The 27,823-nt window shown below is 37.0% G+C and overlaps 1 protein-coding gene and 2 pseudogenes across 2 annotated transcripts; 2 read left to right on the top strand and 1 right to left on the bottom strand.

Moving 5' to 3' along the window:
* Nucleotides 1-403: 403 nt before the first annotated feature.
* Nucleotides 404-13,308, top strand: LOC121234274 (annotated as a pseudogene).
* Nucleotides 13,309-14,328: 1,020 nt separating this feature from the next.
* On the top strand, nt 14,329-19,953 carry LOC121234276 (annotated as a pseudogene).
* Nucleotides 19,954-20,496: 543 nt separating this feature from the next.
* Nucleotides 20,497-24,345, bottom strand: LOC121234277 (protein-L-isoaspartate O-methyltransferase 1-like). 2 transcript variants are annotated; one of them, XM_041130158.1, is made up of 4 exons: nt 24,087-24,345; nt 22,553-22,823; nt 21,133-21,297; nt 20,497-20,922 (listed from the first exon to the last, which is right to left on the bottom strand). In XM_041130158.1, the coding sequence occupies exons 1-4, from the start codon at nt 24,279-24,281 to the stop codon at nt 20,672-20,674; spliced, it is 882 nt and encodes a 293-aa protein (XP_040986092.1). In that variant the 5' UTR covers nt 24,282-24,345; the 3' UTR covers nt 20,497-20,671. The 2 variants fall into 2 exon arrangements, with proteins under 2 accessions (XP_040986092.1, XP_040986091.1); XM_041130157.1 differs by having other exon boundaries at nt 21,133-21,249; nt 24,087-24,336.
* Between the last annotated feature and the right edge of the window lie 3,478 nt (nt 24,346-27,823).

Here is a 27,823-nt window from a genome sequence, read left to right as displayed (position 1 = left end):
TATTTATTAACTTTTGTAAAATTAAGTATACGGGGAGTACGCGGTGAATTTCCTAGGACTGCGAATTTCATTTCTCGGATATCAGCGCAGCTATATATATATATATATATATATTTTTTTTTTTTTCCACCAATTTTATCTAGTACTTGATAGGAATTAATGCGATCCAGAGTGCCCTCGAAATCATCAAGAGGTTTTCACAACATGCAAATTCCTTTATATATTTAATATATATTGTAGTTGTAAACCACAGATTTTCGAACTCTAAAATTGGTCCCATACAAGTTTCAATGACCACAATCCATATCAATGTCATGTACTAGCTAGACACAACCATGTGATAAAAGGGCTATAAAGTCTCTAATATTAAATGAGGTACCCAAAAGAGAAAAGACTAGTAAATTCTATGAAGGAAACCTTTGCCACGCATCCTCATATACAGATCAAGATATATCTCCGATTTAATTGCAGACTAGCTAGCTCTTTGCTCGTAATTAGGTGATGCATGCCTTGATGGTGATGGCCAAAAAAAGGGTGGCCTCGATTATCAGCAACAGGCATTACAAAAAATTTCAAGCTTCCACCGTTTCATTAATTGCACTCAACTAGTTTCTCCACTTTTCCCCACTAAATTAGCGAAAGCCAGCTCGCAAGAGGAGTTTGTGAACGATAAGCGTGGTAGCTTTTCTTTTGATCTTAAAGAATATCTTCAAGCCTGATCAAGGGGGTCTGAAGACTTTCGATTCCTTGTATTATTTATTTATTTATTTTAACCAGCTTTGAGATGGCTTCAAACAAGCAATATTCCTACTACAGACTGAGAAATGAAGATGGTGGTGTGTGTGATGAAGAACCAGAAGATCAGAGAGATTTGATCAGGAAGATAAGCAGCTGGTCCAAGATCAGAAGGTTTGTTGGGAGGAGAAGGAGAACAAAGGTTCGAATTCCCGGCTTGAGGAAGTTCTTGAGAAAAAGAAAGAGGTTCTTCACTAGGTTTAAGGTTTCATGGAGCAAGATTTTGAAGAGGTTAAAGAATGGGCAGGCTCACATGGGTGATTTATTTGCTGGAAACTATCTGTTCATGCAGGTCAATCCCACTACTCCTTTCAGATGTGGTGGGAGACTGGAGGAATACCATCATTACGGATTCAAATATCCTGTGATTGCAAGAGATATAGCAAAAAATCCAGGACCAATGTATTAGCAAAACTAATTTACATTTTGTGTTATATATATGCAGCTAAGATGTCCATCTTCATGATGTGTCTTCGTATATAAAATATATATGATGATTACTTGTTTGATCTTATGGAAAAATAATAATATTTGTCATGCGTATTCAGTACTTTTGATCAACGGAGGAACAATATGATCACCAATATATATTAGTGACAGTACTGGCAGCTAATAAACCATCATCACTGTGTCAAAAACTTTAATTTATCCAATAGGGTTTTAACAAAATATAGAATCCATTAAAAATATATGTTTGTATTGGGAATTTTTTTTCCAAACATATTAGAATAGTTTTAGAAAATTTTCAAAAAATAAAATAAAATCTTGCCTTCGAACATTCCTTAGAGCCCTAGACCTCTCAAAATTCTTAGGAAAAGTTGCCACATGGGTCCTAACTCTTAAGTGCATAGAACACTATATGTTAGAAGTACTAAATCAAAGTGTACACCGGAAGCAATATCTAAATACAACTTAATTAATGTCAAGAGAAGGCCAGGGAAGGGGTGCTTGCCCCTATCTTAGCTTGTTTGGTTGTTAGACTGCACTCAACTTAGCTAAGTTTGGTTCAGATTTAGATCTCTTTTAACATTCAAAAACTCAACTCTGAAATCACTAAATTCATCTCAACTCAAAACCTCTTTACATGTGGGACTTACAATATTTTTCAACTCAATACCTCTTTACACGTGGGACCCACAATCTTTTTCAACTTTCTATAAATACATCTAAATTCATCTTAACATCCAAACACATTTAAACTCATCTTAGGTGGGCCCCACATAATTCACTTCACCATCTCAACTCACTACTATTCATAGATAGCTCAACTCAGTTTAACATTCAAACACAGCCTACACTATATATATAGAGGCATTGCCACGAGATGTAGCTTCATGGACCTGAGTTGAAGTTTCAAGAGGGGGACATGTACTCACACAAACGTACATTGATAAAGGAGAATCAAATTCTCCATGATACGTCCTGCCTTACTTTTCTGTTACCATAATATCCACTACGTGCAACCTTCCTTTTTTGTTAGCATAATATCCGCTTGTATGGTTGTAGGGATATGCTTATTATTTGTATTTGATTCTTTCCTATTATATAGGAGTTTATAACTGTAATTATCATGTATATATAATGAAGAGTTATCTCCTCATATATAATGAGGAGGTTTTTCTTTTTTCCAATTCTGACCATGGCTGATTCGTCTTCTTCACCTCCTACTCTTCCACTCAACACAATGGTGCATATGCTCACCATTAAACTAACCTCCTCCAATTATCTATTTTGAAGAACTCAGTTCGTTCCTCTATTAGCTAGTCAATTGCTTTTTGGTTATTTGGACGGTAGCATCACGGCTCCTCTCATGATTATTGTGTCTGATGGCACCCCAAAGTCCAATCCTGCATATACCTCTTGGCTGCATACCAATCAGACACTGCTCAGTTTACTTTATTCTTTTCTTACAGAGGAATCTATGAGTGAGGTACTGGGTTTCCATCACTCCTATGAGGCCTGGCATGTGCTTGAAGTCTCATTTTCGCACCGATCAAAGACTCGAGAACTGCAACTCAAGGATGAACTCCAGCTGATGCACTATGGCTCTCAGTCCATTACTGAGTTTTCTCGCACCTTCAAAGGTCTTTGTGATCAACTGGCTGCTATTGGTCGTCCCACTGACGACACAGATAAAGTCCACTAGTACCTACGCGCATTGGGACCCGACTACAAGATCTTTTCTACCACCATGATGTCATAACTTCCTCCACCATCCTTTGTAGAGATTGTTTCGAAAGCTTTAAGCCATGAAATCTTTGAATGGTCAGTTTTCCATTCATCTTCCAACTTGCTTATTTTGTGCAGTAGACTTCCAAAGTGGCTGGTCATAAGAAAGTGAAGAATCAGTCTTCAGCCTCTCCTACACCGTTTGCGAATTCGAAGTCATCATCCAACTCTTCCATTCACTGTTAGTTGTGCGACAAAGAGGGCCACTTGGCCAAACGTTGCTGGAATTTCCTGAAACTCAAGAAGAAGCAATCGACTAACCTTGCTAAGGCATTTTCTGCGTGCTCGATTCAGGATTTGAATGACTCTGAATGGTTCCCTAACTCTAGTGCAACGTCCCACGTGAATAGTGACATCGAGGGTGTGGATCAACCGGCTGTCTATTCTGGTAATGAACGTGTCATGGTTGGCAATGGTCAGTCTTTACCAATCTCTCACACTGGTTCCATTTCATCTCTTGTTCCGTCTAGTCTTCTTTTATCTAATGTCTTAGTTGTTCCTAGAATTAAAAAAAATCTTATTTCTATTAGTCAACATACTAAAGACAACAATTGTTGTGTTACCTTCTCTTCCTCTGGTTTTACCATACAGGATCGGGTCACAAAAGTGGTATTGGGAGTCGGAAGATGTGAAAATGGTCTCTACGTGTTGGATCGTCATCATCATGCCTTCGTGTCCACTACTTCTTCACCGTGAGTATCTGTTCGTTTATGGCATGCTCGCCTTGGTCATCCACATTATCGTACTGTTGCTTCTCTTTTTAAATTAGGATCTATTTTTTGTAGTAATAAATTGGTGAACAATGATTCTGAAATTTGTGTTGGTTGTAGACTCGGCAAAAGCGACCATTTACCTTTTTCTCTAAATGATGAACGTTGTGCCATGCCTTTTAATCGTTTACGCTATGACCTATGGGGTCCGTGACCAGTTTCTTCTTTTACTGGATATAGATACTATGCGGTTTTCATGGATGATTGTACTAGATTTAGTTGGATATTCCATTTAAAATAGAAATCCGATTTCTTTGATACTTTCATCCATTTACAACATTTTATTGAGACGCAATTTTTCACAAAAATCAAATCATTTCAGTGTGATGGTGGAACTAAGTTTACTAATAATAAGTTTTGCTCTCATATGCATTTTTGTGGCATTGATCTTCACCTGGCATGTCCTTACACTCCTAGTCAGAATGGACTTGCCGAGCGTAAGCATCGTCATGTCACATAAACAGGTCTTACTCTTATGTTTCATGCTCGCGTGCCACTTTCCTTATGGGTTAAGGCCTTCTTTACTGCCGTCTTTCTCATTAACCGACTCCCGTCACCATCTCTTGCTGGCAAAACACCTTATGAGCTTCTGTTTGGTAAGCAACCCGATTACTCTATGCTTCGTACTTTTGGGTGTCTTTGCTTCCCTTATTTGAGAGATTACTCACCTAATAAATTGTCTCCAAAATCTGCTCCTTATGTCTTTTTAGGTTACATTATCCTTCATAAAGGATTTCAGTGCTTAGACCATAAGACACATCGTGTCTATGTTTCTCGACATTTGCAACTTCATGAACATATCTTTCCCTATAATGGTGATTCTGTGCAAAATCTACCATCTAACATTGACTATATTCATTTTTCTGAGTGTCAGGAATGTGTTTCTAGTTCTTCTAACATTAGTTCTTCAGATTCTTTGCCTTCACCATCTTTTTAGAATTCACCGTGTCTGCCTTGTAGTGATATTCCACACATGTCATTGACTTCTTCTCCTGGTCCGTAGGTTCCTCTTGATGACACAACAAAAAATCTGGCCTTTTGCGACGAGTAGTATTCGCCGCAAAAAGCATATTTTTCGCTGCAAAACACTTCACCCGTCCGAAATTCATTCGCGGCAAATTGGCCAAGAATAAATCGTCTGAGTTGATCAATTACGGTGAGCTTTGGATTTCGTCATATAGAATATCTTTTTCCGCGAAAACCATTCATCGGAAATAATACTTTTCAAGCGAGGGCTTTAATTTTTGCTGCTAGCGTAGCTCTCCGAGAACAAATATTTTCAGCGAGTATTCTTCGCCGCAAATAACGATGAACATTAAAAAAAATCTGTAGCGAATTAGGATTCGCCACAAAGAACAATTATCCCCCAAAAAATATAAATGCATAAAACCGTATTCATCAAAATCCAAGCCATGCACTAATTTTATATTTCAAGGAAAAAAAAAATCAAAATCCAAGTTGAAGATGCAAACATCATGTAGAATTTGGCTTTGCATTAGTTGATGCCTCAAGTATCTGTTCTGCATGCTTTCTTAGTTGTCCCTCTTATTTATGATTCTTGGATGAACAAGTCTGAGAGAAAACAAAATTATACCAAACAAAAGTGAAAACAAGAGATTGAGAGACTCGAGATCATCAAAATTATACACGAATTACAAGAGAAAACAAACAATCTGTTAAAGACTCTAAAACTCTAAAACAAAATATGACTCTAAAACTCTCTATTGGAGCCAGATTCTGTTCAAATCCAAGCAATCTGTTAAAGACCATGCAAAGATCAAAATGTTTAAAGAAAAAAAAATAGAAACTTGAGAGATGTAGAAAAATATTTCAGACCCATATTTTATTTGAATAAAAAAAAAACCTCCAAAAAAGGATCAATCATGATACAACTACAAATAACCATGAGGAATTCAAAAACATATAGGAAAAAAAATAAGTATAAAAAATTTGGAAAAAGAAAGGGCATGGACCTGAATATACTAAAACCTCCCACAACATGACCATTCAAAATTCACAAACCAGATGAAGACTCGAATTTTGTAGAAAAATAAGATCAACCCACTCTTTCATTCACATCCAAGACCAAACCCAGAGAGAAAAATCAAGTACAGTTGCATGAGAAAAAGAGGAAAAAGAAAAGAAGAAGCCCGCTAGATGAAGAAGCAAAACCTTACCAACAAAATCGATGCTTGTGATCAATAAGAACCCGGAGACGCTTACAGAGAGGGAACAAAGAAGTTTTCATTCAGACCTGAATTGTCACAATCGAGTTCCCAAAGAGCGCCCATTTACCCAAACAGTACACAGGAACTCCAAATCTACGAAATCAAAACAAACAGAAATGAAGACAATAGCACTATGCTCAGATGAAATGCTTGCAATACATATACCTAAAACGGGAAGGGAAAAATCTGAAAAACACAGACCCATTCATTGAGTAGCAGCCCCTCATCCACGCTCCGGTCGAGATCCCCCACATAAGACGATGGAATCGAGAGAGAGAGAGAGAGAGAGAGAAATGTGCACACACAGAGAAAAAGATAGAGAAAGAAACAAACGAAGGATTGAGAGACTCACCTCCTGGGTGAGGTGGCGATGGCACGGCAGCAGGCACGGCTTGGGAAGGGCAGCAGTAAACTTATAGAATAGAGAGTGAGTATCGAGCCGGGGGAAAAGAAAAGAAAAGAGGGGGAGACAGAAAAGAAAAGAGGGGGAAAAAAGAAAGAAAGGGGATCCGCGAAAGGATTTTATCATGACATTTTGCGGCGATTTGTAATCGCCGCAAATATAGCCAAAACGTCTCTGTCAAAGATCGATAACGTGCCATGTCAGCCTATTGTATTTGCGGCGACCAATTTTCACCACAAATAGTCTTTGTAGCGGTGATTCTCTCGCTCTCCACAAGAAAAACACGGCTATAGTGAAAATTCTACTTTGCCGTCCAATTTTAGCTCTCTGCAATTTTATTTGGCCGCATTAACGGCTTTTTCTTGTAGTGTGAGGAATCTCTCTTGGATTTTGTCACTCCAGATTCTACCACTCCTTCCCCCATTTCGTCCTCTCCTCGTGTGACCATTTCCAGCCATCCGATGATTACTAGAGGGAAAGCTGGTATATTAATACCACGGTTGTATCATGTTATGAATATCTCATTTTCTTCTCAGTTGTTTCAAGCTCTTCTTGATCTTAAAGAGCGACGGGGCTTCAAGTCTACTGCAAAGCACCCTAAATGGCTCTCTGCTATGGATGATGAAATTCACGCACTGAAGAAAAATGATACGTTGGTTCTTGTACTTGTCCTCAGCATCATAATATGGTTGGCTGTCGTTGGATTTTCAAAACAAAGCTTCACTCTAATGGGTCTATTGAGCGTCATAAGGCACATCTTGTGGCTCAAGGATTTTCTCAAGTTCATAGTCTTGACTTTGGTGACACCTTTAGCCCTGTGGTGTGTCCTGCTACAGTCAGAATCATTTTATCCTTGGCTGTTACTTTTGGATGGCATTTACATCAGCTAGATGTTAAAAATGCATTTCTTCATGGCTTTCTCAACGAAGAGGTGTACATGGAACAACCGCCTGGCTACACTGATCCACAGTTGCCTCGGCATGTTTGTCACCTAAAACGTGCTCTTTATGGCTTAAAACAAACTCATCGAGCTTGGTTTCATCGATTTAGCTCATTTTTTTGCTCAAACTTGGCTTTCATTCTAGTCAAGCTGATTCTTCGTTGTTTGTCTATCACTCCTCACTTGGCACTATTTACTTCCTTTTTTATGTTGATGACATGGTCATCACTGGAAGTACTCCTTCTCTAGTTCACACCTTTATTACTCGACTTTCCAACGAATTCTCCATGAAGGATTTGGGTGCTCTTTATTATTTTCTCAGAGTTGAAGTCCAAGCTAATGAGAAGGGTCTATTTCTCAGTCAAACGAAGTATGCTCTTGATCTCTTGCAACGTGCTTCAATGATTGATGCCAAGCCTATTTCTACACCTTTTGTTATTGGTCAGCATCTATCAGTCGAAAGGGCGCTATTCTCCGACCTACTCTGTTTCGTTCTCTTGCCGGTGCTCTTCAATACCTAACTATCACCAGGCCTAATCTGTCCTTCAGTGTCAATTCCATTTGCCAGTTCATGCATGCTCCCACCGAGGATCATTTTCGTGCTCTCAAGCATATTTTGCGCTATGCTAAAGGCACTGCTTATCATGGTCTTCAACTTCATAAACAGTCCACTCGTGATCTTCTTGGCTATTCTGATGCGGATTGTGCTGGATGTCTTGATACACATCGTTCTACTACCAGCTATGCTATCTTTTTTGGTGCTAATTTAATCTCTTGGTCTTCTAAGAAACAAAGCACTGTCTCTCGTTCAAGTGTAGAAGCAGAATATTGCTCCTTAGATATTGCTATTGCTGATATTGCATGGATTATTCAATTGCTTCGGGACCTTCGTGTTACACTCTCAATGCCACCTAAAATTCTTTGCGACAATCAAAGTGCAATTTTTATGGCAGTCAATCCGGTTACTCGTCCTCTGTCCAAACATATTGCGAACGACTACCATTTTGTTTATGAACTTGTTGATAATGGCACTTTGAAAATTGATTTTGTTCCTTCACATATGTTGCTCGCTGATTCGTTGACCAAAGGAGTTACCAAGCTGCAGTTTTTTCTCTTTCGAAGCAAGCTCAACGTTATCCCTTCTGCCACGCTCACCTTGCAGGGGGTAATAAAGGATAATCAAATTCTCCATGATACGTGCTGCCTTACTTTTCTGTTAGCATAATATCCGCTACGTGCTACCTTCCTTTTCTGTTAGCATAATATCCACTCGTATAGCTGTAGGAATATACTCATTATTTGTATTTGATTCTTTCCTATTATATAGGAGTTTACAACTGTAATTATCGTGTATATATAATGAAGAGTTATCTCCTCATATGGCAAGGAGGATTTCAACCATCTATCGTGTTTATCAAACATCTTTATACATGATCTCTTGCAGTGACAAATCTGAAATAATCTCGGTTGACTAAACGACAATTCCTCATAATCAGACAGGAAGCATGCTCATTCGGTGCGGTGTTCATCTAAATTCAGCTGAAATCTCTATATACACTTGTACCTGGAACCTCTTACATTGGCTGCACTTGATCGTCCAAGAATTGTGTTGTTGATCAGTACCAAGACAACTTAAAGATGACCATAAACATGGCGCCTAGCATCAGAGATGGCTGCCTCATGGTGCGTGAAAAGGCTGTACTCACTGATGTTCCGCCCATTGTCACCATTAAATCCGCACAAACTGAAACTGCAGCTTTCATTGGAGCAGTTTCAGCCAAGTCCAGCTCTATTCATGTTTTCTCTCTTGGAGTTCTCGAGTGGGTATCATCATCTTCCATTTTAGTCTTCGCTGTTACATTACTACTTTTGTTCTGCGTGAAATAATGGACAGATCAACAGACAGTACGTAGTGACGAGCATGCATGTTCTAGCTAGGTGTTGTGATTAGAAAAGATAAATAATACTAGAATTAGTGATCTCCGATTCAAGGGAGAGATTAATGGGACACCATTTTACTGCTTAAACAGCTTGAAATTTTTGAGTTCAATGGCGTTACATCAATAATCCTTAAAGAATGGGAAGTTATTTAACTCTTCAATTACTAGTCCTACTACGTGGGATTTTACTTAAGAAAAGATGGCTTAGCAAATTTTGTCGAGGAAGTAGGAAATTGTAGAAAAAAACATTGAAAATACTATATCGTCTGCGGTAATTAATGATATCTTTTAGTGCTGACATATCGCTATTAATTGTTTAATGTCGTTCGGCATGCTTCTCTCTAACTACATTAAAAAGAAAAACATAAATAATTTAGCAATGTTATTTTTTGTCTTAAATTTTATCATTTTTAATTACATTAGTTAATGCAGCACATCTTAAATTATTTTATGTGGAAACGGCCACCTAAATAACAACCACTTAAGACCTGTTTGGATTTAAAAAGTATTTCATTTCATTTCATCTCATCACATTATTACAACTTTTTCAAAATTTTACATAAAATATAATAAACAATTCAATTTTTTCAAATCTCAAAATAATAATAGTATTAAAAAATAATATTCTAACAATATTTTTTTTAACTTTCATCTTTCATTTAAAATTATTTCATCTCATATTCGAATTGAAACTAACCTTAAATGACAAAATTTAGGATCAAAGAATAGTATTTTTCCTAACCCAAAAAAAAAAAAAAAAAATCTTTTTTTTTCCTTTTGGGTTTTAATTAGATTATGTTTCTGTGTCTCAAACTTTTGACCTGATGCTGCGACAACTGCAGGGGATTCAGGTTAACATGTCTCTTCAGATACAAAATCTGGAGGATGATCCCTTGTTTTGGAACGTTAGGTTGCGATGTTCCAATAGAAACTCAATTTCTTCTATTGGAAGAAAGAGATGAATCCAGCACCCGTGATGAAGATTCTTAGCCAACTACTGTGAACACCTTCTACATTTTGATTTTACCAGTGTTGGATGGACTATTCCGGACTAGTTTACAAGGCATATAAAAGAGCTCGAGTTTTGCGTTGAAAGTGGTGGGTTTGCACTTTTGGTAACTTTCATTTTCTACTTGTGATTCTGTTTCATTTTCCTTGTTCTTGACTGTTCACTGCCACAGGTGATCCTGATGTTCAAACCTCCCAAGTAACAGAAGCAATTTTTCTAAATTCAGGGGACAACCCATTTGCACTAATTAAAGACTCTATAAAGTATGGTTCGATTACTTTTCATTTCTAATAGTTTCTGGCATGTGGTGACTCGTTATTACTTTCATATACTGCTTGTGGATGAACAGGATATTGGAGAAGCACAAAGGTACATTCAGTCACATAGAGAACAAGAAGGTAAGGAAACCAGATATCGCCATTTTCATGGTGACTGTATTCTAAACACTAAACACACTGTCGTTTCAATTGTTAGCTCCCGGCACATTTGGATTGGTTTGGATGGAACACCTGGGATGCAGTTTACGGTAATGTCAGTGCACAAGGAATTGAACAGGATCTTAAAAAGGTAGAATGACAATAAATGAGGTGCCTTGGTCGAACTTGAACCATCTTGGCAAATTTAAAACTCCACATCTTTTCCCATTTGTATGCAGTTTTTCAGAAGGAGGCTGCTCGCCAAAGTGTGTGTTCATCGATGATGGATGGCAGAACACATCATATGAAAACGGTTTACAATATGGTGAAGACACAAAGTGAGACTTTTTTTACATAAAACAATTCCTCTTTGATAATCTTGTGAGATTTTGCAGCACTTTGCTAATCAGTTGTCATCCCAATTTATCCAAATATCTAGGTTCATGTTCAGATTAGTAGATTTCGAAGAAAATTTGGAATGTGATCAGTATTTCTTCTCAATAAGTGCACGATTTTTCTGAAGAGAATTAGTAAATATGCAGGTTGGTATACATATGGCAAGCTTTAATTGGTTGTTGGGGTGGAATATTTCCAACATCCAAAGTAATGCAAAACTACAACCCCAAGATAGCATATCCTGTTCAGTCCCCTGGTAATCTAAGCCATCTTATTTGTGTTACCATAGACCGGATGGAGAGAAGTGGGATTCAATTTATTATTCCCTCAAAGATTCACCATTTTTACAACGATCTACATAGCTACCTTTCGAGCTGTGGTATTGATGGAGTCAAGGTGGATGTTCAGAATGTAGTGGAAACCATTGTTGTTGGTTATGGGGGCCGGGTTGCATTGATGAGACTTTATCAAGAAGCTCTTGAGGAATCTGTTGCAAGGAACTTCAAAAGCAATAACCTGATCTGCTCCATGAGTATGAGTAACGACTATCTATTCAGGTTTGCCTAGTCTTGGCTTGAAAAATAAATCAGAATTAGCAATGATTTTTGAATGAGAAAGCTTTTCAATTTCAGCTCAAAGAGAAGTGCTTCTGCTAGAGTGTCTGAGGATTTCATACCAAATGAGCCTGCATTTCAGACCCTACATATTGCTGCTGTAGCATTCAACAGTCTTCTTTTGGGGAGGTTGTCGTACCAGATTGGGACATGTTTTAAGTGTCCTTTTTACATTTCAGAGCGACCATTACACAGCTGAGTTCCACGGCTCAGCAAGAGCATTGGGTGGATGTGCTGTATATGTAAGGTCAGCCAAACGAAGATACTAATTACAGTGTCTCATTAGAAGTAATCACCATACATTGAAGAAATATCTATTGGTTTCTGAGTTTCTTTCTATCTAAGACTTGCAGTGACAAGCCAGGCAGTCATAATTTCAATGTCATCAAAAAGCTTGTTCTGCCTGGTGGCTCTATCCTTAGAGCTAGATATGCGGGGCGACCTACTCGTGACTGTTTATTCAACGACCCAGTCATTGATGGGAAGAGGTGAGATAGTCACTCTAATACAAGACAATTTTTATTTGAACACTTTAAAGAGAGAATTAATATTCTCAATGTTATTACTGTTCACACAATGACTCGTTTGCAGTCTTCTCAAGATTTGAAACTTGAATAAGTTATCAGGGGTTATTGGTGTTTTCAATTGCCAAAGATCAGGAAAGTGGCCACCTGTAGCTGGTTCTCAAGATCTACCACCCCAAGGATCTGCACTTATTCTTGCAGGCAGTGTCAGCCCCTTGGATGTTGAGTTTCTGGAAGTGGTTGGAGGTGAAAGTTGGAGTGGAGATTGTGCATTATATGCATTCAATTCGGGTTAAGTACTGTATAGCCTTTCAAAGCCATCCTTTTCTGAATGTCAATGTCTGCACACACCAAATTCTGCTCAACTCAAAACTTGAAAATTATCATCATGTGCTGCAGGATCACTCTCTATAATGCCAAAAAATGAAAGTTTTGAAGTTTCCCTGGGAATTCTGAAGAGTGAAGTCTTCACCATCTCTCGGTCAGTCAACACCATCTCAGCTACATTTTCCTTTTCTCTCGTTTAAAATTGAAATTATTTTTCAGCCGTGCGTTTACAAAAGTGTACTAAAAGAGTGCTACGCATGCAACAGGTCTTTGGTCAAGAGATTTAATTTGCTCCAATTGGATTGCTTGATTTGTACAACTCTGGAGGAGCCCTTGAAGCTTTAGAATTCAATAATGCTGGTGATTCTGCATGCATGGTGAAGGTCCAAGTACGAGGATGTGGACGTTTTGGAGCCTATTCCAACAAAAAACCAAGGTTTTGTTCTGTGGACGCAAAAGAGCAATATTTCAACTACAACGCTATGGCTAACAACGGGTCACTGATAATTACACTGCATGGCGAATGCAGTTTGAGAGAGATCGAAATCGTCTATTAGACGTAGGTTTAAGCTTTGTTGCTTACTAATTAGGTAATGAAGCAAGCTGCATGAAATGGCTGCGCTCATGTCTTTGAGACTGAATTGCAAACATACTACATACATGGTTGCAGCATCAACCATGCATGAGTGTATTATGTATATTAAGGTCTTTCTTGGTGTGTTGACTCTGTTCATTGTTTTTCTTCTTCGAAATTTGTTTAAAATCAAACCAAACATCTTCAAATCTTAAAAATATACAATTTTAACTTTTCATTCAATCATTACTCATTATTACTCAAACTCAAAAATTAAAATATTTTTTACAAAAATATATATATAAAAAAAAATACATTTAAACTACTTTTCAAGTCTATCATCATCCACTTTCATAATCTCCAATACAAATATATTTTAAAAACGTTATTCAAAATTTTCTCTTTGTTTTTACAAAATCTAATAAATAATACATTTAAAAAAATTTACAAAAGTTCATAAAATTAGCAAAACAAACATGATCTTATTATCTCAAATATGCACATCGTTTCCTTGCATTAACTATTTCTTTATTTTCCGATCGATGTGTGAAGGAACAAATAAACAACTTGTTCTTTCTTCGACATTTCTGATCTCTAATAGATCTCTCAATAAGATTCTGGTGCAAATCCAAATTGATTTAGAGTATAAGTTATTATTTCCCAAATCATTTAGAACAATATCAATTATTTTCTTCTAAATCATATAAATAAACAAGAATTCTATAAAATAATTTGCTAAAATCAAAATCACTTTCAAACTTGAAATCAAATATTTACTAATAAAGTAAGAATGAACATAAATAAATGATTTGAGAAAAAATAACTGATATTATTTTGAATGATTTGAGAGAAAATAACTGATACCCAAACCAATTTGGATCTATACCAGATTTAAACTCAGACGAATTTTGCCCATATGTTATAGAAAAAAGTAGTAATGGATCTCGTAGGATTCTTACTAAATCCTTCAATTTCTTCCGATGATTATTCATACATTTTTTACGCTTCGTAAATAGACACAGAAGAATATTCATAAAGGCATTTATAGTAATAAAATAAATTAATATTACTTATAACCTTTATTTCAAAATAAAGGTCGACTCTCTTAAAACGACATCTTTTAATGTTGTCGTTGTTTGGTTAACTAGACCTGTTTCCCTGCCCCCTGGTCCTCTCTTTTTCCCTATAAACCCCCGTCGTCTTCTCCACTCCTATCCTCACTCCTCTAACCTCTACCCCCCCCCTCCTCTCCGTCTCAATCGATATGGCTGCTGCAGTTACGTCAGTCTTCAAGGCCTTGTCAATGGCCGACTCATCTTGCGTAACCACCTTTCCCTCACTCTTTACCACCACCACCACCACCACAAAAAACCCATATCGGATTCCTCTGTACCCTCAAACCTAACAAGCTCAACCTCTCGTGCTCTCACTCTTCACTCTTTTCCCCACGTCTCTCCTCAAAAACAAGACCCAATCTTCCTCCATAGCTACTTTTGTAGCCCAGACCTCAGACTGGCTCAACAAGAAGAAGAAAATAACACCATCACCATTGACACCGAGGACCGTGTTTCGGATTGGAAGCTGAGGGAGAGATTCGTCATTGAGGCGTTGAAGCGGAGGCAGAGAGTAGTGAAGATGGGTTTTTAAGGAGACAGAAGAGCAGGAAGACAGTTTGTAGAACCTCCAGAAGAAGCAAAACTTTTTGTTGGAAATTTGCCTTATGACGTGATAGTCAGAAATTGCTATGCTTTTCGAGCAGGCCGGACGGTGGAGATTGCCGAAGTGAGCTTTATATGGCTTTGGTTTTTGCAAAGTTTGTGTTTTGGGTTTAATGGTAAATTTTTGGAGTTATAATATTTGGGAATTTTGGTATTTCTTATTGGTGTAGGTTATTTACAATAGGGAGACTGATCAGAGTCGTGGATTCGGGTTTGTGACGTTGAGCACTGTTGAAGAAGCTGAAAAGGCTGTAGAGATGTTCAACCGCTATGTAAGTTGCCTCTACTACGCACTCTCTTTTTCGAGAGTAGGTTCCTTTAGTGGTTTCTCAGTGATCTCATGGTAGTTTACCTTTTTTTTTTTTTTTTTTTTTTTTTTTTTTTTTTTAATTAACAAGAGTTATATAACCAAGAATAGGCATAGCCAAGTACACAGGAGTTAAACAAGAGACAAGAGGAAATACCTACATACAGTAGCTAAAAAGACAGAACAGAATAAAATAAATCCATAATATCTTCACCGTTCATTACAATAGCCTTAGCCCAAAAACATCAAGTTTTGAAAAAAAATTCCCTTATTTCTTCCAGCTACCGTTCTTATCTTCAAAACATCTCCCATTCCTCTCTAGCCATAAACACCACAACAAGCACAAAAGAATTATTATCCATATGGCAGCAATACGTTGACTCCTCTATACACCTCTCCAACAAGCTAGTAAATCCACCACTTGCTTAGGCATCACCCAAGCAATACCCATCCTTCCAAAAATCTCATGCCACAAACTTTTAGGCACCTCACAATGGAGAAACAAGTGATTTACTGATTTACCATCTTTCTTGCACATGGAACACCAATCTACGACACAAAGTCCACGCTTCCGTTAGACTTTCCGTAGTCTGAATTTTATCATGAGACACCAGCCAACATAAAAAGCCATCTTACTCAGCACCTAAGCTTTCCAAATGCTTTTCCAGGGTAGTCGTACACACCTTGACAGATTAATGCATTGTAATAGGAATGAATAGAAAATCTGGAATTTCCTTCCTGAATCCACATCAATCTATCCTCCCTTCCTTGAACAATCTTCAACTTATATAATCTACTAAAACAATCAGAGATAACATTAACTTCCCATTTCTCACAAAATCAACCTTCCATTGAATACTATTATTCGAAGAAGAGATAGAATCAGTCGCAGCTGCATCTTGATGCCTTGCAATCTGAAAAGGTGAAGGAAGACATTCTTGAGAGCTGACTTGTCACACAAATTGTCATGCCAAAAATATATTCTAGATCCATCCCCCACCATGAATTTGACATGTTTAACAAACTCCCCCGAATCCATTCGAATTGACTTCCACAATCCCACCCCATAAGCTCCTCTTACTTCATTTGAACACCAACACCCCCACATACCCCCGTATTTAAAATCTATCACATTTTTCCATAATGCATCCCTCTCTAAATGATATTCTCCATACCCATTTCCCAAAAAGAGCTTTATTAAAAAGCCTCAAATTTTGCACTCCACCTCCACTTGAAATTGATTGACATACCTTATCCCAACTCATTTCCTCGCCCCCCCCCCCCCCCCCCCCCCCCCCCCCCCCCCCCCCCCCCCCCACAACAAACCCACAAAAAGAAATTCCTATAAATCTTTTTTAATAGAAACCCCAGCCAGCAAAGGAAAGGGAGAAAGAAAATAAGTTGGAAGATTAGACAATGTACTCTTTATCAAAGTGATTCTACCCCCTTTAGACAAATATAACCTTTTCCAGCCAGCTAACCTCCTCTCAATCTTTCTCAATTACCCACATCCCAAATCAAAACAGATTTGTGCAGAGCGCGCAGGTGAAGATCAAAATACCTCAGTGGCAGCGACAATATCTTACACCCCAAGATATTAGCCAAATCTGAAATATTCGAAATTGAGCCCAACGGAACAATTTCAGACTTGGTTAAATTCATTCAAGGCCCGAAACAGCTTCAAAACATAATAAAAGAGCTCTTAAAGACCGAAGATGTTCTTGATTAGCTTCACTAAACATTAATGTGTCGTCGGCAAAAAGGAGATGAGAGACTTTTACACTATTTTGAGATTTACAGCCCACCCCAAAACCCTACAAAAAGCGACCTCCGAAGATGGTAGTTTACTATTATCTAAATATTTAAAGCATTTGTATAAACGAAATAATAAAACTGAATCGGAACTGATGAAATTAAGAATGCAATGAAAAAGTGCACAATGAGAAAATTTTGAAGAAACTAAGAAAGCAATAGATTTTATAATAAATTTACAAGGTTGTCAACCCTAGAGGAAAATAGTCATTTAAGGGTGCCAATTATTTCTTACGGAGAGGTGGCTTTGGAAAGAAATGAGTCAGGTGGATAGCTCATTGCATCTATTCTGCTTAATGGATCCGCTTCTGGCTCTTTTAGCAGTTCTCGAGGCTTGAGACAAAGGGACCCCTTGTCTCCCTTAATATTCATAGATGTCATAGAAGTCTTGATTAGAATTGTGGCTGCTCTATGGATAGAGGGCTACCATTGAGGTTTTTTGGTCTGTAGTTCCAACACACCTCCTTTTTGCATTTGTTGCTTTGATTTTTTGTGACCTGGATCATTATCGTGACTTATGTTGTCTTTAGCGATCCACGGGCCACAGTTACTTCTCTATGCATTTGGTGGAACAAAGCTGCATGCAACTGACACTCTTTGTGTGGGCAACGACATTAGTAAAGATTCTAAGTTGTGGACTAATGCTGCATTTGCAAGAAGAATGATGAAATAATAGATAATCTTTTGCTACACTGCATCGTGGCTACTACAGTTTTGGTCTCAGTCTTCTGACTGTTTGGCGTGTGGTGGGTGATGTCCGAAAGTGTAGTAAAGTTATTGGCTTGTTGGAGAAGTTCAAAGGTATGCCAATGCATTGTTGACGTTCCGCAAAGGATTCCGTCATATGTATTGTGATGTGTGAGAAAGGAACAGAATGCGTAGAACTTTGGAGATTGTGAGAAGATTTTGTTTTGGGCGGGGGGGGGGGGGGGGGGGGGGGGGTGTGTTTGAGCTTAGATCTATAGTGTTTTTTATAAGTAATCAAGATCTTATATCTATGGTTTCTGAAGACTCCTCATGTCTGTATGGATCCTGGCTCAACATAGTCCTCAATTTTAGTTATCTAAATTTATGGTTTTGTTGTCCATTGCCAACCTAATCAGTACTTTTCGTGTACAATTTATGTACTTGAGTTGCATTCAATGAAGATGACCGACTGATCAAAAAATGAATAGCATGTTTGAGGGGCTTTCAATTATTCTCTTGTGGTCCTGTACTGGATTTTGTTTCATAAGTTATAAGAATTTCATTAAAAATCACAAAAGCTTAAATCGAAAAGCATAGGATTTACGCAAGGAAGACAACTATCTAGAAAGTGAAAACGATATAAGAAAATCATGTAAATTGAGTCCATTGAAGTCTATAGAAGCTGTCGAAAGGAGAAGAGTATTGAAGAAAGTCCTAAGTTATTCTATTGTCCCCTCAAAATTTCTATCATTCATTTCCCTCCAAGCACACCATAGTAGGAAAGTAGGTAGTAGGAACCACTTTCCATATTGCTACAAGAGCAATACTACTATTCATCCTAGTTAGTTACACTTGCTAATATGGCACATTTTAATTAACTTCATGTCAACCATCAACCACTTAAATGAACAGTCACTTAAGTTGTGTCACATCAGCAGGTGTGACTGGAGATGACAAAATCTATGATGAATAAGAACATTTCTCTTGTTGCAATTTGTGACTACTACTACCTAATCCTCTCCTAAGAGTCAAAAGGTCCACTACTCTTTCTTGGCATAACCCAAGCTAAACCAACCGGGGAGATGAGTTTATGCAAAAGGGTTTTATGAATCTATATAATGATTGATACCCTGTATTTGCAGTCTACTTTCTCTGATGAGCGAAATCTTTTGCCACCTCTTTAGAAGGGAAGAGGATATTTTCATCTAACTGGAAAATAATGAAGACCATTGAAACACAAAAATCCTCGAAGCCAACAGCCACTGTATTTGCTGGGAGGTCGTAAAGAGGAGGTGGTAGAAGCCACTTTATAATGAATCTTTTGACCCACCAAGTTTTTTTAAGTCTCTTTTTGCACATGAGCTTCTTTGAATGATGTGCATCTATCTAAGGACCTTGCATTTCCTCAATTTTCATCATGCTCCCATCACATATACACACAAAAACGGTTGCTTTTTCTTGTCAACATATCTTAATGGTCTGTGTTTGCATTTTTCTCTTTTCTTCGAATAGGATTTAGATGGAAGGCTGTTAACCGTTAACAAGGCTGCTCCAAGAGGAGCTCGGTCAGAACGCTCCCCTAGCTCATTTGGATCCTCCTTCAGAATTTATGTGGGTAACCTGCCATGGGATGTGGATAATGCTCGCCTGGAGGAGCTTTTCAGCGAACATGGTGAGGTGGTTGATGCTCGGGTAGTTTATGACAGAGAGACTGGACGTTCACGTGGTTTTGGCTTTGTCACAATGTCAAGTGAGACTGGAAGGGATGATGCTATTGCTGCTCTTGATGGACAGGTATATTGCCTTCTTCCTCTCTCATCTTAAAGACTGTTGTTCCAAACCATACGGTTGCTGGATTCAAAATTTTATTTCATCATGTTATCATGTCCTATAAAGCCCCATTGGCTGATAGAAGGACAGAAGGATGTAGTTCTTGTTGCAAGGACTAGTTATATAAACCTAATCTAGTTCGGGTGTCTTGGTGGTGCAGAGTTTGGATGGGAGGGCAATAAGAGTGAATGTTGCTGAAGAAAGACCAAGGCGTACCTTCTGACTTGAGCTAATATGAATCCGGAGATAGCTGGTGCTTTTGTCTTTTTTCTGTAGTGAAAAGTTCCTTGTGAGCTAGTTTTAGTTGAGAATTTGATGTTCCTATTTTATTCTTCCCTGTTCCTGTTAAAATGATGCACATTACAATTGACTTGAGAGATTTTTGGCTCATTATTGTTGTTATTATTTATTGTAGAAAAAGAGCTATCGGTCCAGTCCTCAGTTTTGTATTTTATTAGAATCATAGTCTAGTATGAACAAGAATTAATATGCAAGATGGACTCCCTATAGTACCTAGGAGGGAGAAGCACGTAAAATGAGTATATGAGATTTTTTAAGTATTTAATTTGCCTGAGTTTACGACAATAAATATTGGAAGATTCGCTTGATGTATTTTATCTCATTCTATACCTCCTGCGAGATCACCACAGAAGTCTAAAGCCAATCCAGGATTGGCTTCAAGTTAACAGTTTTAATGTCAACGGGATTTTGATATTATGAGTAGACAATGAATGCAAGAGCTAAAAAGAAGACATAGTTAATGAGCATTTGATCGTGAAAAGACTTGCGAGGAAAAACATGGAAAATGAACTACCAGAACTAATGCAAAACACAATAAACGCAGCCGCTAATACAGAATAGTTGTAATTTTTTATTCTGTTTTGACTTGATTGTAGAGTTTTCTAAGACATTTTGATTACCAAATATAATAAATTAGATAATTAAGAAGGAGAATACAAAATAGTTTTCTAATTCGATCACTTTAGAATTGCAGAAACATGGATTTGAACAAGGAAAGAGACTGTATCAAGTCGCATTTTAGCATGCACAAAAGATCCATGGCATCATCATATATACAAAGGGGAAAAAAAAGAACAGGCACCCCAACTTCAACCACAACTATAAACCTCCGAACAACTCCAGATAAGAGACTTATCCACCTCGCAACTGAACATCTCGACTAGTGAGAGGTACATAACGAACAGAGGTCTCATTTCGGACGCTCAAAGAACCATCAAGGTTCTTGTCGATCACCTTTAAATCTTGGAATACACTTCCAACGGGAATCACCATTCTTCCTCCAGGCTTCAACTGGTCAATAAGTGCCTGTGGGATTTCCGGAGCTGCTGCCCCAACATGAATAGCATCGTAAGGTGCATGCTCTGGCCAACCAAGCCTTCCATCTGTCATTTCATATCAAACGGGCACACAATGCAACAACACATTATAAATATATCACAACCTGATAAAACACTTCACAAGTAAAACATCTCAAACGACACTCTCATTGGTCTGTTATTTTTGACATTCTTCTGCCCACAAAATTGGCAAACTACTCTTCATGTAAGGTACATTATTTAAAATTTTAATTATGTGGACTTTGAGAAACATACCACCGGCATGCACTGAGAGGGAACCTTCCTTCAACAGTGGAGCTGCTGCACTTTTTTGAATATTAGAGATTGAGGAAGAAACCAACTCAGGAATATGTTCCACGCCCACAACACGACCTTGTGGTCCAACCATCAAAGCAAAACAAGCTGTCAAATACCCAGTTCCTACAAAGGGAACCATGGTAAGGGCAAGAAAAAGAAAAATTATGCAAAATCATCAAACTGCAGTTAAGGTGGATAATGAGCAATTGGTTTGAAATGAAGCCATTTTTTCTCCAAGTGGTTTAAGATGCAACTACTTTTGATTAAACAGATCCCTCAAATAATGGGACAAGAAAATACTCCATGAAATTTATTGCATTAAAAACAAATGAACTTATTAAGAAATCCAGTGGTCTTATCTTCACGATCAAAGAGAAGAAAACAAGGAGAAAAATGGAGGGAGAGAGAGAAAGAAGGGACAATGCAATTAAATGCTTCTTGCCCTATAAGGAGTTTAAAGTTTAAAAAACTAGTAAATAAGAATACAGTTGTAAAGGACTAAGCCTGTGTTTGGATGTTGAGTTGAGCTCAATTCTTTATAAATAGTAGTGAGTTGAGTAGTGGAAAGAGTTATATGGGGTCTATCTAAACTGAGTTTAAAGTATATTTGGATGTTAAGATAAGTTTAGTACTTTTATAGGAAGTTGAAAGGTTGTGAGCCCAGATATAAAGATGTGTTAAGTTAAAAAAGGTTGTGGGTCCCACGTGTAAGAAGGTTTTGAGTTGAGATGAGTTTAATAATTTGAAAGTTAGGTGTTTGGATTTTAGACTCAGCTTAAAATTTGACTAAGCTCAGCTGACTCTTGCAACCAAATGCAACCTAAATGTCCGTGACTTTTTACCATCAATTGTAAACTCTAGTTGGGTATATTTCTCATGAATAAAATACCTTGATTACCAATAATAATAAAAATAAAAAAAATACAACTGGCATAATAATAAACTTCCACCTAGCACATCATGTTATCTGAGCTTCTCTTCACCGGTCAATTTTACTCTTATTTATTTATTTTTTTATTTTTATGACGGGGGAACCACTCCACAGTAGAGCCCTTAGAATTCACTCATGAAACCTAAACCATGGGAGACTAGCACAACAACCCACCGCCATGGCCTCCCACTTAAATCGCAATTTGATCCTCTAGGGTAATTGAACCTGTGACATGGGGCTCATGCACACAAGTTCAACCTTACCACTTGGGCTACCCACAGGTGGGTACCGATCAGTTTTACTTCTAAGAATCCGAAAATACTAATGTGGTTCTATGTGATATTTCTATGAGAATACTCCTCTTGAGATGTATAGATAGGAAAGAAACATTTTAGAGCATAAATATATAACAATACAACAATCCGATAGATGGTTTAAGAACAATACCTGAGCCAACATCCAAAGCATGCATGCCAGGCTGCAAATTTTCCTCCAACAATTGAAGGCACGTGGCATGCATATGAGGGGCAGAAATAGTGGCATTGTAACCTATCGGCATGGGACTGTCATAGTAAGGTGCATTCCCATCGGGTACGAAAAAAGCCCTATCAATACCCTCCATTACTTCAGCTACCTTCTCTGATGTGATCACTCCATAAGTCTTCAAATGTTCCACCATTGCTTTGTTCTTATTGATGCCACTTCCTGCCCAGAACCGCTGCAAATGACACCAAAATAAGGGAATAATCTTTAGTTTAATATTACTTTTCCGTTGAATGAGAAAATAAAAGCCCATCCCCGAGAAGGTGAACAGAAAACCAGGCAACAAAATTGAGTATACAACATGAAGCAACAAATTCTTAGAGATACGTAATATACATGAGGAGAGAGGCTACAAACACCACAGTTTTTTTTTTTATCAGTTACAAAGACCACAGTTTTTAAACCACAGATGATCATAATCAACTTTACCAATAGGTTACACTAGTGGCAGCTATGGGCTGAGTTAGAGTGTGTAACACCCCGTTCCCCTAGGGTTATGAATAAAGTCAGTTTTAGAAATCTCGGGAAACTGGTGTGCTACTAACCTTGACTTAAAAATTTTCTTCTCTTTTATTTTAAAAAGTCCACAAAATCATTCGACTTGGGTTCTGATACCAACTGTAACACCCTATACCTCTAGGGTTATGAATAAAGCCATTATTAGAAATCTCGGAATTCATGATACAATTAGCGACCCATTGGAACATTATAAAGAGCAAAAACTTATCCTTCCCAAGCAATGTGGGATCTCATACATCAGCTACCCATATCACTTATCAGAATGGGGTATCACAGAGAGTCAAGGCTTTCTAACATGTACACAGTTGGATATATTTACAGGGGGCAATATCATTATAGAGGGTGCAACGAGCCCCAATAAATATGCTCAGTATGATACTATATGTCCACATTACTTGGTAGAAAACTCCCTGAAAATACATGAAACAAACAGTCCAAAAAGAACAATATACAAAAGTCCACAACCTAAATGTAGCTTTGAGCAATGAAAATTGATTAAAGGTGTGTTACACTTGTATATGTGTCATGTACTTGGGCTATGCCTATTTCTATCAACAAAACTTGCTTACTGATACAAAAAATTGATTCAAGAATGAAAAAACATGTAATTAACTATTACACCTAACAAATAAGTTGTATAAAACCACAAAGAATAAAGAAATTAGAATTCTGAACTCAAAAGGTTTTTATTATAATAATATTAAAAAAAAAAAACACGAGAACTAAAACAGAAATCATTGGACTTTCTTTCCCAAGATTTATCAGATACCAAGCAGGAAGTAACAGCACAACGAAGCAGTACTTACAACCAAGGGATAAAACGAAGATTCATCGAAAAATCAATCTGTTTCCTAATCACTTCACCAAAGTCATCAACACATACTACACGTATTGAATTGCAGAAAAATAAAAGCGGTACCTCCATGCGGAAGAAGGGACAGTTTCCCGTGAGGAAATTGGGGTTTGGGAACTGGGAAGAGAGCAAGAGAGTAGTGGGTAATAATGGAGTCGAGTGTGTGGGACGATGATGACGGGGGAGGGTGAAGGTTAAGAGGTGTTTAAGAGGAGGCGCACTATAGTGGCAACCATAGGCTAAGGCTGGAGAGAGACGCATCTCTCGCACTTTCTACTCCTTGCTTTTGCCCCCACCGACTCTCATATACTTCACACGTGTAAACTAGTGCTCTGTTGAGCTTTTATTGTTCTTTCTTCTAATGAAGCTGGGCCTGACCAATTCAGTCTTTGGGCCAGACTAACTGCGATTGGGCCTCATGGGCTTATAACGTTGCTCACGACTCTCGTTTCCTGCTGATTTGTAAGAATAAAAAATGCATAAGAAAATTACTGTCTATTAGTCTATCGTTTCTAACTTAACAAGTCGTTGTTTAATACTTTACTAAAAATTTAACTAAAAAACCTGATTGTACATCAACTTGGAAGTTCACTTTTATACGATTTTTGTTTATACGAAGTAATTCTTAATCTCAAAAGAGAATCGCAATTTAAATACAAGTGTTGGGGTAAAAATATCAGACTCAACCTATCACAGAGTTATAATCAGAAGGCAAGTGAGAAAACGGAAAAAAGAGACAAGACAAAAAAGAAAAGCAAGAGTATCAAATAAAAAGAGATAACTAACAAAAAAAAAATAGAGGAATGAGAGAAAAATAAATCAAACACACAAAGAAGGAAGTGATATAAAGCTAAATTCTAATCAGCTACTCAAGAGATCTCAATAAAAGGAGATTTGATCGAATTAAGCAAGGGATCATCTTCAACCTCACGACGAGAGATCTAGAGAGATTATCTTCTATATAAAAAGGGGTCATGACCGACCTTCATTGTAATAAGAGAAATGAGAAAATATTCATATTACAACGGATTTACCCACTAAACAATTAGTGGATGTAAGCTCCCTACCGAACCACATAAATATATATGTCTTCAGCTTTATTTACATTCCTAGTATTCGTTTTCTATTTACGATTATGGAAGTACGTACGGGTACCGTATCAACGACCTAAATCGTTATCATGGACTTCAGACCCCTTCGTCGACGCCTGAACCATCGCCGTACCCAGGAAATAACTATTTCTTCTATTCTAATCTGTTGTACGATTATTCACATCAACGATATGTTCACGTGTTTGAATATTTAATATATCACATTAGAAAATTTTTTACCGTGAAGAAAATTTGATACATCATATCACCGAATGTTAGTTTATATATATATATATATATATATATATATTAAAGTTCTCCTCGTAGATCTAGCATTTATCTTGTCTTTATTTTCAAAAGTATTCACTCGATCACTTTTAGTTTTCTACTTATTTCTTGTGATATACATGATTGCTCTAATACAATATTTTTCTTCATGTTTGGGACATTTTTTTATTGGTAGAGACTCTGAGAGCAAGGTTTTTCTCACATCTTCAATTAAACAACAGATAAAAATTGAGTAATGCTAGGACTGTACTTTACTCATAAAAATTTAATAATTTAAATTTAGGTTTAATGAAAATACTTCATGTTAAGAGGAAATTCAAATGGATAAAGATCATGATGATGAAAATGACGTGTATGGGGGTATTGGCAACTAATTTGTGACATGGCTCTCTCACTTTGAATAAAGAGATCTAAGTGCATATTAATGATATCCACAAGTACAGTACCTTAGCGATAGCTCAAGGATCACTTTATATTTTAGACTATATATATATATATATATATATATATATATATATATATATATATATATATTATAAATATAAAGAAGTACTCACTTGCAAAGAAAGTAAGGAGTGATAAGATTATTTCTTGAGAATCAAGGCGTCACAATCGTTTGTTAGAATCCTTAGAAGTTGAAAGTTTGAAGATTGATATTGCTTTGAGGATGAGGATGGATTAAACATTAATGAAGATGCTCACTCTAGATCGATCTGATATTCTACCAATATTTTTCGTATCCGCCAAGTTTATATGTATTCACGTGGCAAAGTTAATGTTGCCAACATTAATTTAATTTGATATATAGCTAGGAATCCAGAAAAGAAAGAAGGTAAAAGAAAAAAAAAAAAAAAAAAAGGGAAGAAATGTAATGGACAAATTAAGATCAATAGATCGGAAGGTAGTTAAGAAGATGATCCATCACATCAGCATTCTTTATTGATTCCCTTCTAAATATAATTTTCTTTTTTTTATTTTTGAGAAAATGGACCCATGATCAAACCCTTTTCTGCATGTACATTGCTCTGATTACACAGCTATTTAATTTGCAAGGTAATTTAAATCATGCAATCAAATCAAACCTTGTGATCATCAAATCATGTCATGTCAATAATATATAATGCAGATCTCCTGATCAATTTCTAAATAGAATGACACCATTTTAAACGGCCACTAATGTGTTTATAAACTTTGTAGTGTCGTGCCAACAATTTATAAAATAAAAGGATTCAATATTAATTAATTTAGCCCAAATGACATAGCTTATATATATAGATAGTACGTGCACTATAACAAAAATTCAGTTTTAGGACAATTTTTATTTGGGACGAAATGAAAATCGTCTCAAAAAATGAGATGTAAGGGCAAAATTTAAATTTCATTTCAAAAAAATGGCAGAAAGTGTTTATCATTCGAACATGTTTGAACGGTATATGTTGGGATGAAAAATTTCATCCCTAATAAAATAACCGTTCGAACATAAAAATAAATAAATAAACATTCGAACGGATATTATATATGGTCGAATGACAATTTGGCTCGTTAAGTGAAAAAATTTAGCAAAACATTGACTTAGCTTTTGAACAATATACAACAACGTTCGAATGTCAACGTTAATCAATATTCGAACAAATATAATATATGATTGAACAAGAAATTGATGAGTTAATTAAGTCACTAAATTTAGATGGAAATTGAGTTACCGTTCGAACCTATACTGTACCGTTTGAACTAATAGATTAATCAATGTTCAAACGTAAAATACAGAGTTCGAACGGTAATTTATTGCAGAAATATATCTGGTCGGAATAGAGAAACACTCGAATGGTATATATTATGTTATAAAAAATCTTAATTAAAGAATATATATAATAGAAATCAACAATTAATTTAGAGAAAAAAAAAGATCATTCATAATTAAATTAATTTTACAAAATACAAAATATTGTCTATAAAAAACTACAAATAAAAAATATAGAGATGGGCGTGTCTCTACTGACCCAACTCTCTAACAATATCCTCGACTGCAGTTAAGCGTGTCTCTAGTAGTGTTAGTCGAGTCCTGATCGTGACCTGAGTCACAGATATGACATCAATCTCATTACGTAAGTAAAAAATATTAGCACTAATCTTTGTACGTAAGTCAGAGATGGCACTATGGATCACCAAACGCACTGCATCAATCACCTTTGATTTCTGTGTGCGGATCTCTGCATGTACTATATGTGCAATCTTGTCACGAGTAATAGTGCGTGATGTCTTGGCCTGCATGGATGTCTCACCGGTCAATACTTCATGACCTGTCGGGTGTGCATCTCCTTGAGTATTGATCGGTTTTGGAATAGGAGCATGAAGTCAAAGTCTCGAGTATCTCGCGCTTCGTGATAGGATGGAGGAGTTGATCGGTCCAATCGACTCCCGAAC

Source organism: Juglans microcarpa x Juglans regia, chromosome 6D, assembly GCF_004785595.1.
Source record: "Juglans microcarpa x Juglans regia isolate MS1-56 chromosome 6D, Jm3101_v1.0, whole genome shotgun sequence".
Classification (NCBI taxonomy): domain Eukaryota; kingdom Viridiplantae; phylum Streptophyta; class Magnoliopsida; order Fagales; family Juglandaceae; genus Juglans; species Juglans microcarpa x Juglans regia.
The sequence above is the reverse complement of the archived record's forward strand: the minus strand, read 5'-3'. Positions and strand labels throughout refer to the sequence as shown.

What these genes read in the sequence shown, in the direction of transcription:
- LOC121234277 (XM_041130158.1), bottom strand. Translation starts at nt 24,281, where the DNA reads ATGCGTCTCTCTCCAGCCTTAGCCTATGGTTGCCACTATAGTGCGCCT. An exon ending in TGCTTTGGATGTTGGCTCAG is followed by an intron (nt 21,298 to 22,552) that starts GTATTGTTCTTA and finishes TTCCCTTTGTAG; the next exon opens with GAACTGGGTATTTGACAGCT. An exon ending in CCTCTCAGTGCATGCCGGTG is followed by an intron (nt 20,923 to 21,132) that starts GTATGTTTCTCA and finishes ATGAAATGACAG; the next exon opens with ATGGAAGGCTTGGTTGGCCA.